This window comes from Lepidothrix coronata, unplaced genomic scaffold (genome assembly GCF_001604755.1).
Source record: "Lepidothrix coronata isolate B3197 unplaced genomic scaffold, Lepidothrix_coronata-1.0 Scaffold33, whole genome shotgun sequence".
Classification (NCBI taxonomy): Eukaryota; Metazoa; Chordata; class Aves; order Passeriformes; family Pipridae; genus Lepidothrix; species Lepidothrix coronata.
Window position 1 is genome coordinate 7,523 of NW_016690213.1, and position 15,323 is coordinate 22,845.

Here is a 15,323-nt window from a genome sequence, read left to right on the forward strand (position 1 = left end):
CTGCACCCTAACCACTAGACCACTAGAGGCCCCACTAGAGGCCCCCACCCAAGGGTAATAAAAAGCAGTGAAGGAAAAATCCAAGCATATTTATCAGCAATAACAGTTATGCAAAAGTTGCAATAGGCTCTACTAACAAATTCTAAGATCCTTGTGACAGGGAAGAGAGGCAACAAAGCTCTTGTACTTCTCTTTAATTAGAGTATAGCTACTTCATGCAGACAAGCTGCTTCACTAAAAGACACAATACCATACAGTTAGTAGTAAAAAAAATTAAAGAGGAAAACGAAAAAAAAAAAAAGGAAAAGAAACATTCACAGTGAAGGAACTAGAACTGACATTTATTTGCCATGTGGCCCTGGATCCCAGGTGCATGAACCCCCTGCACACAGGTCTCTGTATTTTAGTCAGTCATATCTGTGAAATGATGCCAACACCCCTTACATTCTGCTCAAGAGCAAAAACAGCACAAGAGGCACAAGCACTTCCTACACCAGTAAGACATCCAATGAACAAATAGCTAGTGTTTATTAGGGAAAGTATGGATGAGTGTAGAACTATCATAAACAGAAAATAAAGAAAGATCAATGTCTAATATGTGTGTATGTATATATATAAATATATATATCAAATTTAGTGTTTCTCAACTGAACAGCAGATACACAAGATAAAACAAGTGATTTAGTCTCCTAGGGAAGTCAAAATTAAAAAGCTCTCCTTGCCTTACCTGTTGGTATTCCTTTTCCTTTGCCTTTATTTTCTGTTCTAAAGACTGACAAACACTCTCAGCATTTTGTCTTTGGCAGTTCAGTTCTTCTGACAATCTTTTCACCTTTTGCTCCATCATTTGGACCTATAATAATTTAGTTATCAAACAAAAGTGTTAAAGATGTAAGTTATGTTTCACTTAAATGTATAAGCACTCATATAAAAAAGACTGCTTTCAGCTACTGAATGTTTTAGCATTCATATAACCAGCATAACTTTAGCTGGTACCATATTAATTCTTAGCAATCCAAAAGATTAAGCTCATATTTGCTTATGTTAGTGAGAAAAAAAAAATATATATATATACAGACGCGATTAGAAAAACACCTTCAGAAAAACACTGTCTTTGACAGTCTACGGAAATATACTGTATCTGGCACTAAAAATAGACTATATTTTCAGTATCTCAGTTTGCTGCCAAATAAAGAATGACTGCTAACTGCTAAGCAACTACATGTTTAGATGGAAAATAACTCGACATTCCACTGAATTTCAGAGTGATTCAGCATGTTGATTTGGAAAGGGAAAAAAGAGGCAACTATCTTAGTGTTCCACAACAACAAAAGAGTGTTTTTCAAAATTTAAACTTTAATTAAAAAAAAAACCAACTCAGTAGCCTATCTTCTAGGCAACCTCCATGTTAAAAGTATGTCAGCTTCTTATCTAACTCACTTGATTATGTTAATATTATGTCACCCAACAGAGTGAAGCATTCCCCACCTAACTGCCTGAAAAGAAAAATTTATTTTTATTCCAAATTCAATCTGTTAAGGCAAAATATGTACTTTTTTCCCCCCAGAGAGTAAGAAAAACGGCAAAGGGTGAATGGGACTCTCTTTTTCCAGCCACAAGAGCTGTTTAATGAGTTAGTGAAACAGCAGTCATAAGAAAATAAGAACCAGGTAGTAGTATTGGGATGTCAGGTTATTAGACACAGGCTGCAGGGATCATGAGCTCCTGTAAGGTAACATGGAAACTTGACTGCAGAAAGGCTGCAGACCTCTAAAGAAGTGAAAATACTTGATAACACAGAGGCGGTGCTGTGGTCAAGGTCTGTGAACAGCACCAGTGACAGACAAGTGCACAAGAGGCAAGCCAGTATTAAATTCAGGCTACAAGGCAGGAAACTAAAATCCAAAATCTCAGTGCTGTTCTACATCCAAAGTCCAGGGGATGCAGGCAGAGATCCAATTCCAATGCAAGAAAGAAGAAACAGAACAGTAAGGAGCCATCTTCAGATGGCAGGACCAAAGGAACCTTCTGGGGCAAGATGCTGCACTGCACCTCAGGGATGGACTGCATCTCAACTCAAATGGTGGCAATGCCACTCTTCCTTGTCCTTCTCCAGGCATGTTTCTAGCTCCATAACCCTGCCCCTTCCCTTTTGCTGGATTTAATCTCCTTTGATTCCTTAGTAAAACAATTCAGCTCTCTTAAACCTGTAGAAAACAAACAAGGCAAAACTAAATACATAATATCCTAATCCTTTAAGAAGTTGAATCAAGTCATCTGGGGAGTTAAATAAATGAAAATAAAGACTTTTGCAGAGAAATTGAGATGTCAGGTTGAGTCAGCTGTCTTCTCACAAGCTCACCATGATGACAGTGCCTTTATGAAGTCAATGGACTATGTCAAGAGTATGATTTTATCTTACTCCCAGCCAAGACTTCCCCTAAACAGAGCTAACAAATAGCCAAATGTTGATGTCTCTCTGAAAAGGCAGAGTGATCAAGGTTTACATGCAAACATGCAAAGGTTTTCTTTTTAAGGACCAATACAGGAGTTGTGTGAAGAAGAAGCTTACCAACATACTTCGGTAGCATGAAGAAACTTGCTGGCAAACATGGATAACAATTATTATACCCAGAGAAGATACACACAGAAACATCCTTTTCCCTATCCTGTAGATGAACCAAACTAGTGGGAAAAAAACCCTAAAAAGATAGATGGAAACACGGAGATTCGGGGAATTATGACATCTGTGTACTAATTTCAAATTTGTCAAGTGCTGTGAAAAAGGACTTTAGGTAGGTAATGCAACTTGATTAATCAACAAAAAGAGAAAACTTCTTACTTGTTACCTTCTGCAGTTTGAATTAAATTATTTTAAGCACTGGCATTCTCCTCTTCTTTGCATGATTATGAGCAAAAACCTGAACCATATCAGACTTCTTTTATACACAGATATCTTTTTATATATATATGCTCTTTGACTTAGCAAATTGTACTATCCTATTGGTTTTTCACTATTAATCCAAACTGCTTAGAATTAAGTTGTGAAATTCCATTTAGAAACTGCATCTATTCTCAATCTTGCATTGCATTTTTACCTAGACTTTATTTAACACAAGCAATTTACAGTACAAAGACTATGCCCCCACAACATCCTGTAGTAAAAGCAACAGATTCTGATTTTCACCGAAGTCGCATGACAGTCTCTTTCAGGCCAGAACTTGCCACCAGATGTCATTGTTGCTCTATGAAACTTGATCAGAAAATATTTTCAGAATTCAAGTCAGTCTTACCCGAGTATGAAAAATATTTCTTGAGGTCATGTAAGAACCTTCCAGAAAATGGGCGACTACTTACAAGTATTAATGTTTTTACAGGTAATACATATCAAAAGAACATATACTTCTCCAAACTTGATCCTCAGCAAATGCTCAAGAAACTTAAGTCTTGAGAACCTTGGTTCTTACTAAAATGGCTGAAAACTGACACACATGAACACTGGCAATGAATTGTAAGGACAGACAGATGTGTAATGCAGCATTTTACCTGTGTGGTAGCTTGATCCAGTTGTGTTCTCATTTGAGTCAGTTTATCTCTGGTTTTGTTCAGAGCTTTATCCTTCTCTGTTAATTCTAACTTCATTCTGTCCAGCTCCAGTTCAGTCTCTTGATGTTTATTCACATGGGATCTGTTCACTTTTTCTTGAGCTTGCAGTTGTTGTTCAAGGTCTTTAATAGTGGAATTTAGCTCTGAATTTTAAAACAGTAAAAATTAAAGATACTTTCTGCTTTGGAAGGTATGTCTTCCACGTACTCAAATTTCCAAGCATCTTACACCTTCTAAAATATTTAGTATATTTGATAAGTACCCAAGTTCCTGACACAGGCAGACACCCTCTAAAATGTTCAGCAAGTTAAAACAAAAATTTTAACTGCCTTCTACTACTACATGAATGACTAAAACTATAAAGATTTAAAGAGAGCTGACTCTAAATCAGTAATTCCCACTTTGTGAGAACACAGTAACATGCAAGCTTAGGAACAAATGCTGCAAAGACAAAGACAATTTGTTCCTCTGCTGGTGTGGTTTTTTTTGGTTTTGTTCCTGGTTTTAAACATGCAGAAACATGTCATTTGACATAACTATTATATTTTTTTATTATTTTTAAAAGGAAAGATATCCACTACAAACATTTGTTTGGGGCAACTGTGAGTCTTTGCTTCCAGAAAACTTTTCAAATATCGGGCATCTATAAATGCATTATTTCATATTTCAATCTTTTTCATGTCTCAAAGCTAAACCAAGTAGTCTTGTCACAATATATATCAGTAAGAGTTTATCTTATCTTCCAAAAGCCATAACATAATTTACAGTAGAAATCATAAGTCAGCTACATGGAGCATTAGTTATACGGAATTATTTTCGTTTTTTTCGTAATTAATTTTCCTTTGTTAAAAAAATTCCTGTCTTCCTGTTTCTGAGTTTATATAGCTTCCAAGTTGAAAATGTCACCTAAATTATTGTATGTGTAGGTATTTGAATGAACAGTTTGGAGAGTACAGAAACAGTTAGTACAAAAGCTGTCCAAAGAGTCTAAACAGTAGGCTTAAGCAAATGTTCACCTAATCCACAAGAAAACAACTATTTTCTCCCTTACAACTATCAGATATCAGGAATGAGAATTCCTTCATGTCATATGTGCAATACAAGACCATATCTTGCTTTTTCGTTGTACTTTTTGCATCATACTTTATTTTGTACTTCCAGTAGCATCCCTTATGAATCAACTCAGTTATGCATTAAGCATGTTCAAACACTGAATTTTTAATATAATTATTGCTTAGCCATAAATCTCAATAGTATACAAAATTAAGGAAGCAATGTGATAGAACTTAACAGGAAAATGTAATGATATTCTGAAAAGTGTTCTGTTTTAAGAGAATTGCTCCATGAGCAGTGGGATTAATGGAGAAGGATATTTTTCCTTTTAGATGATGTCCCCTACTAACCCCAAAAATACAAACTGCTCCCTTCTAGTTCTCACACCCTTTATGTAGAAGATACCACAGCTTGTAGATAAGCTCTGAGCACTGGTTGATCACTGACAATAAACACACCAGCAGCCAACAGGGCCAGCTGCCAAAGGCAACAACAAGTATCTTTCTCTTTTCCTTGCTAAAGCACTCATTTCAATACCTCGCTTCTATCCACACACCAGCTTTCATGAAACCATATGGGAGACTGCCACTGGGTCTTGAAGAAATAAATCAGATACCTTGGTTCTGTGCTTTTAGCTGAATCACGAGCGAAGAATTACAATTCTCAAAAAAGCTGTTGTCAAACTCATTCTTCTCTGATATTATACTAGAATTCGTTTCTTTTTCCCCTAGAAAAGAGGATGCTGCAGAACTTCCCCTTGCAGGTGTTTCTCGATTTCTAGATGGTGTCTTTTCTTGTTGCCATGAAAACACAGATGAGGAAGCCTGATGCCGAGCAATCTCTCTGTGACTCAGAGAGCTTTGAGAATGAGGCTGATTTATTTTCTGTGTCCAAAAAAGAAAAGGATGCACCTTTACATATGTTTCTATATCTAACACATAACTAAATAACTAATTTATTATTAAGTAGCTAATAGGTCATCATCATTTCATGTTGTTGCACTGTCACATCATCCACCAATGCAAACTACTGATTCACGTAATTATTTTTTATGCTATATAAATTAAATAACTTTAGCCCAAGTATCCAAGGATAGCTGATACTTGTAAACACAAACCAGGATCTCCAGAAAAGTAGTTTTACCTGTATATCTTTATAAGTGAAGTACACAGATTTTTGTCTTTTTCAAGAGATATCCCATTGTTCACATCCTAAATTTTTCAAAATTGAAGCCTATGTTTTTGCAAGCAAGTACTGACACAAGTAAGATGCAAAAAAGTGAAGTCTGAACTAACATATCTGATATCTTACCCACATTTATTTCTTCTGGGCAAACACAGGTAAATTCAAAACAGATTAATTTATTTAAACTTATAAACACAGAGTACCCCAAAACTGCAAGAATAAAATACGCCAGGTACCAGCTTGCAACCTCTTCCCATAGAAAAATTAAACAGAGCCAAAATAGTAGGGTTTTTTCTCCTTCTTAAATGCAAAAAAAAAGAACAAAAAATCCACCAAACCAACAAAACCTCGAACAGTAAAGACCCTATTGAATTTTTACTGGATTTTCAAATGCCTCTTATTTGAATTACTTTTTTTTCTTAAACTAAACCCCTAAACCATGTAATACCCAGTGTGACTTCTCAGTGCAATGACAGAATATAGTGTTATCTAGGAAAAATTGTGCCAAGACCAGAAATCTACATTATATTGTCCAGAATGCTGTGTCCAATCCTGTAAAGTAACTTATTAACAGATAAAGAGCATAAAAACCTAACCATGCATGCAGTAATCATTTCCCTTATACGCCATTTAAATTTACAGATTTTCTGAGACAAAAGTTTGAATCCAGGAAATTAATGGGGAAATTGATACTCATTTTTACTGAAATACTTCATGTGTGCTTTCTTTTTTGGACCTATTTGTATTTTGGTCTTTTTACAATACTCTTTGATGAAGAGTTCTGCCATGTAACACAGTGTTATAAAATAGGATTTGTTCTGAGCATGCAGAGCAGGTACTTTATGCCTTATGAAAAGTAGGAAAATGACCATTCCCTGTTTCCTCTCTTGATCCTCACTCCTCTTTGTACCATCCATTTGTACCATGTGTTTGGAGATGAGAGGAACAAATTGGCAAGGAATATTCAAGATGTGAGGGCCATTTGGTTACATATGGACAAAGAATATTTTCTCATTAGTTCTTAATGCTTTCCCTAAAAAATTCTCTCTCATTATTGCTGAACACAATATTGAAGTATTCAGAGAACTGGCCACAATGACTACTGAAATGTTTCCTGGAATCATGTGGTTAGATTTGGAATCTGAATGTATCAAGTATTCATTTTTCAAATTATATTTTCCATATGCATTACTTTACTTTTTTTTTTTAAGCCAAATTTTACTTGCCATCTTAATTATTGCAATTATTTAGTGTTGCAAAATACTGTGTGGTCTTTAACCATATTATTCGACTCTTTTTCAGAACGCTAATGAATATGTTGAGTAGCACAGTTCTCTTTACCAAGCCTTTTCAGGCTCCTCTGTTGATCATTCCCCAGCTTTAAAAACTGACCATTTATTGCCACTGAGCTCGATCTTTAAATTTGCAAGATCTCCCCTTATCAAAATTTTTCCCTTTTATCAGTGTTTTGTGGATATCCAACAACATTATACTGAATCACACCTCACTCGTACATTCTCCGATTTATTCTTAAAAAAACTCAAAAGGCCTGAAAATATATGAGGTATGATTTCCCTTTGCCAGTAAACGGTTGATCTTTTCTCCATACACCACACCTACACAAGCACCAATAAACATAATGGTTCATGTTTCTAACAATTTGTCCAGGACAAAATGTTGGCCTGACTAAACTACATTTCCAGGAATCAGCACTGTAAATTATTTTTGTTGGTTTTTTTTAACGTCATCATCCTTGCCCCCTTCCAGTGACAAGAGAAGAATGAGGTAAATTGCAAATCACAGTGATTCAGTAGTCCCACACTGCAGTGCCCTATCAATTAATGAGTAAATATTCTCTGTATCTGGTGATTTTTTTTTAATTACTATTCATTTTATCAATCTAATTTAAAACTACTGATTTTTCAATTTGAAGCTATGCCACAGATTTAACCCCAGTGAAGAAAGGCTCCGATACAGAAAAGTTTTTAAACCTTTACATAGTAAATGCCAAATAAAAAATTATTTCCCATTTTCTGCAATGGCTTTTTCGTTGAGGGCTTTCACAACTTATTCATCTTGCTCTCGGAGATTAGCTAATACAGTTCCTCCTACCTATGTGCTTAAATGATTTATGTGTTTCTATTTTCTAGGTATGAATTATTTCTTTCAAGTTTTCAAGGCTATTTTATTACGCTATCATATTTAACTTGGCATAAGTGACCCTGTTTTCTCTCGTCCTTGCTTGCATGAGACTTCCAGTTTTTGAAGGATGAGTTCTCATTTTTAATGTCCTTCTTAACTATTCAAAGATGCTGGCTTTTCTGAATTCTCCAAGATTCCTTCCAAATGACAGTACACACAGATTATTTCTCTCTCTTTTTCTTTTTTTTTTTTAATTATAGTTTAGGTCATGTAGAATATATTTCACTAGGTTTCCACTTCATTTTCCAAGTTTACTCCATAGTTACTTTCTTAGATATCACACATACCATTCATAAGAGGTACTTACCTTAAGCTGGATGGTTCTCAGCTGTAATTCTAGTTCTTTATTTTCTTGTACTTTTTTCTTGTATTTTTCTTCTAGCTCTTCAAACTTAGCACCTACCAAGACATGATGTTTACTTCTCAAAATCTGCTTTAGTACATAGGTAATCTTTTCTAGCCTACTGCTATCACAGGAATTATAAAAATGAACAACTATCAGAACTGTCAGATCATGAGGAAGAAATTAACTGTATATACATCATGTTCGGTAATTTAGGATCTCAGTTACTATTAGAATGAAAACACAGCTGATAAAAGTAGGGGTCCAAGGTCAGAATTTCATTTTTTTTAATCCCTTTCTAAGAAATACAGGCACACATTAAAAAAACACAGAGGTGTTATGTTATATATATAAACGCACATATAGATTTCTTCTTTTCTCCTGAAGTTTTCCTATCAGCAGCTCAAAAGCATTAATATTGCTAAGAAATTACAAGAAAATAAGGCTGTATCTTTTCCTTGAGATTCCAAATTGATTTCCTTGATTTTTCAAATATAAGGAGAATTGGACAAAGAATTTTTTAGGATTGATCCTAAAAAGAGCTATAAGGTCACTCCCGAAGCCTCCTTTTCACCAGGCTAAACAACCCCAGGTTCTTCATCAGATTTGTGCTCCAGACCCTTCCCCAGCTCCATTGCCCTTCTCTGGACACACTCTAAAACCTCAATGTCTTGAAGTGAGAGGCCCAAAACTGAACACAGGATTTGAGGTGTGACCTCACCAGTGCCAAGTACAGGGGGACAATCCCTTCCCTAGTCCTGCTGGCCACAAGCCTTTGGTCTTCTTGGCCACCTGGGCACACTGCTGCCTCTCGTTCAGCTGTCAACCAGCACCCCCAGGTCCTTTTCTGCTAGGCAGCTTTCCAGACACTCTTCCCCAGCCTGTAGTGCTGCCTGAGGTTGTTATGACCCAAGTTTAGGACCCGGCACTCAGTCTTGTTGAATTTTATCCAACTGGCCTCAGCCCATCGATCCAGCCTGTCCAGATCCCTCTGCAGGGCCTTCTTGCCCTCAAGCAGATCAGCACTCCTGTCCAACTCAGTGTCATCTGTAAACTTGCTGAGGGTGAATTCGATTCTCTCACCCAGGTCTTGATAAAGGTATTAAACAGAACTCACCCCAATACTGAACACTGGGGAACAACACTAGTGACCAGCTGGATTTAACTCCATTCACCTCCACTCTCTGAGCCTGGTCAGCCAGCCAGTTTTTTAACCAATCCAGACAGGTTTTTTTACCCTTATGGGTCCCTTCCAACTTGAAATATTCTAGGATTCAATGCTCTTAATGAATTTAAAACTCCAGCTTTCAGAGGAAAAAAATCTCCCCAGGAATACAATTTTAAATAGTTATTTAAATAATGTTAATCTAATCCCCATTTCAGGAATGCCATGCTTAGTGGAATACTTGACGTTGCCACTAACTGCACTCCTTTTCAGGTATGTATAAAGAAAGTAAAAAGAATAAGAATGGAAGAGAGTACATCAGATTCCCCAATGGAGCAAGACTGAGATGCCAAACTCACAGAACGCTTGTTCACAGTCCAGAAAGAGGTAAACAGCATGTGCAATATTGAACACATCAAAGTTTCTCAGCATAGAAAGCATAAGGGTGTCTGGCTACGGAATACTTCTCCAGTTAAGGAAACTTCCTTTTGCTTTTCCAAGTATTCAAGTATTCATTCAAGTATCTTAAATCTATTTGATGTTGCTAATTTTAAGATAGAAGCGATGCTTTGAAATGGATAGTGTATAAATTGTGCAGGTTATCCTGCACAATAATAGCCCAAATAAAATATAAATTTCCAAGGGAATAAGACAAATGACTGTTGACTGCATTTCAGTTAAAGTACTTGTGGTACATGAAGAAAGAAACTTGCTCCCCACTACATGAAGGGAAGAGTTGACGCTAGAACAGGCATTCAAAAGATTGTTGCAGTCTGTTGATGGATGTTCCTATTATTCCATGTTCATCAATGTAGCAGTGAAAAGATGTAATATTTGTGATGTGTTCAATCTGCACTAATAATTTTTAAAATTGAAACCTGTGGTGCTACAAATTAGACACTCTCATAATAACCTGTATAATAGAGCCTAGGCAACTCAGTACAAGTGTAATGTTCAAAATACTCCACCTTCCAAGAAAACTGACAGTTAACTATTTGTGCTAGATGAAGAAAGGAATCATTTACCATTATTACTTTGAACTGGTGTTAAAGGAGCAGTAAAACTTTGCTGTGGAGTGCCACTGAGTGATACATCTCCTGCAGTCGATGTTTGCTGACTCCTCTCTAGCTCACATTTGTATCTGTTTAGGATAGAAGCAGAAGCACAAATTAATACTGGAAACTAAAAGGTCAATTGTCTTTTTTTTAAGATCTTAAAATACACTAACACATTATACAATTCTAAGAACTTAGTTTAAAGATCAAGTCAAAATACATCCACTGAAAATTTTTAGGTCGTGTAACACAGGAATACGAAGAATATATTTTATTTAGAGTTTCAACATATGTGATCAACTACATAGAAGTCAAAGTTAAAAAACAAAACCAAAGCCCAAGTAGATGAAAATCAGTTGGAACTGCTTCAGGTCTCACTGTATGAAGCTGCAGTCCAGCTAAACTAACCCTGACCCAAAGCACTGTAAACACTGAGATTATTAAAACACTTACTCTTCAGTAAACATCTTTATGGTAGGAAACACACAATGTATATGCTTATATGCTGTGTTCCAATACTATACACTGAGAAAACTATGCATACTTCATGAAAACGGAAGGCAATAACTCTCCACTTGACAGCGTAGTTTTCATGTATTCCATTTACATCACCACCAAAAACACCACAGCAGACCATGCACTCGAGGGACTTTAGTGAGCATGAAGAGTTACAAGCCCACCCAACGAAACCATATAACTATTTTAGAGGCTACATAGTAACTTTCATCCTCCTCAGCGAGCAGAGGCTGATAAGACAATAGTTCTAGGCTGTAGCCCATTGCATTAGTGACTCCACAACTTGCCTTTCCGTTTTCCCCTCTTTTACAGCACACCACCAAGAACTCCTCTCCCAGTAGACTGCCAGTTGGTATGAAGTGGCAAATTATCAGGTATCAGCATAAAACAAAATGCAGCCAAATACAAAACCAGAAACAACTGCCAATAACAAGCTACATGTAGTAACTGCTGATCTTTTGTAGTGGACAGCGCTGTAAAGTAATATAATAGGAAGGAGAGAACTCAGCAAACTGGACTTAATTTTGGGAATAGATAAGTGGAACCTGTATCTTTAACTCACAATCTCTTTGGCCCAACATTTGACAGGAGATACGGAAAACATTAGTGTGGTTCTAGCAACTCCATTGAATCTCACTAGATTCTTCATTGATGGATCCAGCAACTCCTTGCACAAAGTTGGTGTTTCCACGTGACACAAATTATTTTGTTGTATTATTTCTCACAGCAGTCAAACGTTTCAACTATCCTTACTTTTCCCAAAAAGGGGTAAAGAGAAAAAAGAAACCCAAACAGAAAGACCAACACAGCTTCCTCTTTATTTGTTTCTATTAGGACATGTATGAGGCATGCCATCCAAAAGTTAAAGGAAGCAGACATACCTCAGGACCTGAAAAAAAATGCAAACAAACCAGAAAACCAAAACCCACCAAACAGATATAAATACCCCAAGCCATCAAGAAAGCTGGTATCCCAGACTTACCCCTCCCTGTGGCAATAATTCTGCATTACTAGTGCTAGGACAATGGTTTATTGCATAGGCAGGACACTGAGCCTTATGACACACACTGTTTCAGAAATCCTTTTATTCAAGAATGGAGGGTGCCTCTAGTATGAGAGCAAGTTTAACAGATGAGAGCACTCCCTTCACTGTGTGCAAGTGCAAGGGATGGTAGATGTGTCTGCATTACAGAAGAGTCTTTTGTTGTATGAATCGCATTCTACCTCTACAGACAGTACACAAGACACTACCTCAGCAATAGCAGTGTTTACAAGTTGAGGTGTTATAAATTAGGCACCACTTTACCAAAGCAACTGGATTCTGTGACTCAGGCACAGGCCCATTACTTTTGGTAGCTTCCTCTTAGACTCCAATAGATGTTCATGCTTCCTTCTTTCAGTGCTCATGTTTTATTGGTAGACTTCACCTTACAGAGTGAATTTGCACGTACTTTCCTCACAACTCCAAGTTCTTTGCAGGTTATTTTTACCAAGTATCTCAGTTGTGCTAGCTTTTTTGTTTGTTAAAAAAAAACCAAAAAAAAAACCACAGAATGAATGGCTCTATTTTCACATGACACTGCAGAATTCTCTTGAATTAAACAGGAACTACAGGTACTAACTGCTTCAAGTGGTACAAAGGCTTCTGTAGAAGTCTGTATATGCATGTGTCTGTATAAAAAATATTTTGAGATTTCAGTCACAAATTTGAATGAAGTATGATATGAAGGGAAACTAAAAGACCATGAAAGACATACTAAACAATCAAAACATGTCAAAATAACCACTGTACATAGGTCCTCACCTTTTCAGTTCTTGTTCTAGCCTTTCAATGTCTTTCTTGCTGGAATTCAGCTGACCTGACTGAATGTTGACCTGAGATTCTTTTACTTGAAGATCATGTGAAATTTTCTGCTTTGCTTTCTCAAGATTATCACACAATTCCATCAAGCTCTGGTTTTCTCTTTTTAGTATTGCAGACTCATTTTTTTCATTTTCAACCTAGTTGGAATATAAAGACATCTTTGAGATTATAAAGTCCTCTCCATCCTTCTGTGCAATTACAATTATTTTAGTAACACAAAGTTTACATACTGTTATTTTCTTCCTAACATTTCAAAATCCTGACAGCTCTAAAAATCTTCAGATATACACTTTGTTTAAATATTTTCAGGTATGAAAAAACCCACATTTCCTAAAATTCAACTCAGTGACTTTAAAAATTTTTATTTATTTGACTAGACACAAACTTATCAAAAAACCCATTAGTCCGTAAAAACTAATAATCATTGTACAGTCCTTGTACAGTGAGTCAAGAGTCACAGCTTTGAAGATGGAGCCTGGCAGTAAAGATGTCCTTCTCCTCTCTGGAGAAGCATGTGAGGGGCAGGCTTCATTTTTGGCACAATGTTATTCTTTTGACTGAAAAATAGTGAGTATTAGCTGCTGCTTCTGAGAGTTTTAAAGCTTCTTTTTGTTTGGAGAACACAGCAGTTCCTTGGAATGGTTGAAGTAAGTACCTGGAAAGTCATGGGGAAGAAACTCAAAAGAAAACTACAATGTTTAAGACATTTGCTAGAAAGTTGTAGCAACCTAAACTAAATAAAAGGCAACCTTTCTAAATCACCTCTGAGCTGCAGTCAAATATTACAAAACAAAAACTGAACCAAATGGGTCACACTTGTCTGAAGCATGGCAGAACCCTGACCAAGAGGGTCTCTGGTTTCCTGGTTAGAGGGCTGACAGGGTAGAATCAGATGAGGTGTAAAAATATAGCCCTAAAAATGAAAAGTAACACCAAATTCCAAAACCCCAGTCTCTACAGGGAAAAAAAACAGGGAATTACATAAACCAAGTAATAGATTATAGGTATCTGTGGTCAAGGTGAAACAGGAAGACACTGCCAACTCTGCAGGTCTGTTATCTAAAGCAGGCCCACTCGTTATCAAGGTTTTTAATAGGCATAACAATAAAAAATTTATTTTCCCAGTCATAAAGAGCTGTAGGAAAACCTCAAAGTACACGTAAACACGTGGAGGTGGACAACCATGCCAGATAGGAAGAAGGAATTCTATTAACAATCAATGACAACTAAGCAAAGGGGAGAATATGACGAGTATGAGGTAAAATGAAGATAAACAGTTAATATTTCTATGTTACCTTTCCCATCAGTCAGTGGGAAGAAACAAAACACTAACCCATCCCCTAACAACAACCAGGTAATAAATCTTTATAACTGCATTTGGCATGCAGAATAGCATTTTAGGTTACCTTTTGTTTCTGTTTTTGCAAAGCTGCCTCCAAAGTCTCTAACTGGTATTGTCTTTGCTGGCGCTCCTTTTTAAGCTTATCGACTTGACTTTCCAGCTCATGGATCTTCTGAAGGACTCTGGGGGAGAGGCCTTCTTTCCATTCCTCCACAGCCCAGCTCATATTGACCAGATTCTTGTTTCCAACAACTATGCCTGAAACACAAAGACAGCTCACAATTAGACCTTCAAAAATATTAAATAAGCTTTACTTTTAAATTAATTGAACTTTTAAGCTTAGCAGCGATTAGAATGCAGCATTCCATAATCGTGCAGGCTTCCTGATCTAAACTTTAAATATTAGTGCTTTAAATAAAGCACCAACTTATAAATACTAAGTCCTATTTTGACACACTTGTACGCAGGCAGGGGGGGATTTTGAAGCCTCGCTTTAATCAACCTCCAACCTGCAACAGCGGGGTTTATACCCTTATAGCTGCGTTTGACAGCTGTATTTCAGAGAGCTTCTCTCCACGTCTTATATCGATGTTACAGAGCCAGCGCCGCTCACGCTGTACTTCGGTGGCATCTCAGCCTTGCGAAAACTCGCGGCTCTGTGAGGGGCGTCAGCGAAGGTTCTTTATTCCCAGAAGCCTTTCAAAGCAACGCGGATGAAACCGGGGCACCTCAGAGTAACTAAAACTAGAGACGACGACGGACAGGCGGACCGACCCCATCCAGGACCGGGGGGCTGCCTGTCACCCCCAGCCGTCCCCGAGCGCTCGCTCGCTCGCCCACTCACTCACTGTTAAATGCCGTCCGGAGCCTGGCGGCAGTGACCCAAGCTCCGGCGACTCGTGTCGCCGTCCCTGTCGGTGTCCGCGTCGGTGTCCGTGTCCCTGTCAGCGTCCCCGGTCCCGGCTCCCGCCGCACCTCAAACCCGCCGCCAC

At 37.3% G+C, this 15,323-nt stretch overlaps 1 protein-coding gene across 1 annotated transcript; it reads right to left on the minus strand.

Annotated features, from left to right (window-relative positions):
* Positions 1-727: 727 nt before the first annotated feature.
* Positions 728-15,323, minus strand: LOC108495660 (centromere protein F-like; the record flags this gene model as incomplete). The annotated part of the gene is made up of 8 exons (XM_017811611.1): positions 15,180-15,323; positions 14,396-14,589; positions 12,930-13,126; positions 10,580-10,695; positions 8,354-8,445; positions 5,276-5,543; positions 3,547-3,749; positions 728-853 (listed from the first exon to the last, which is right to left on the minus strand). Coding segments are annotated over exons 2-8 (1,164 nt in total), but the record flags the coding sequence as incomplete, so codon positions are not given.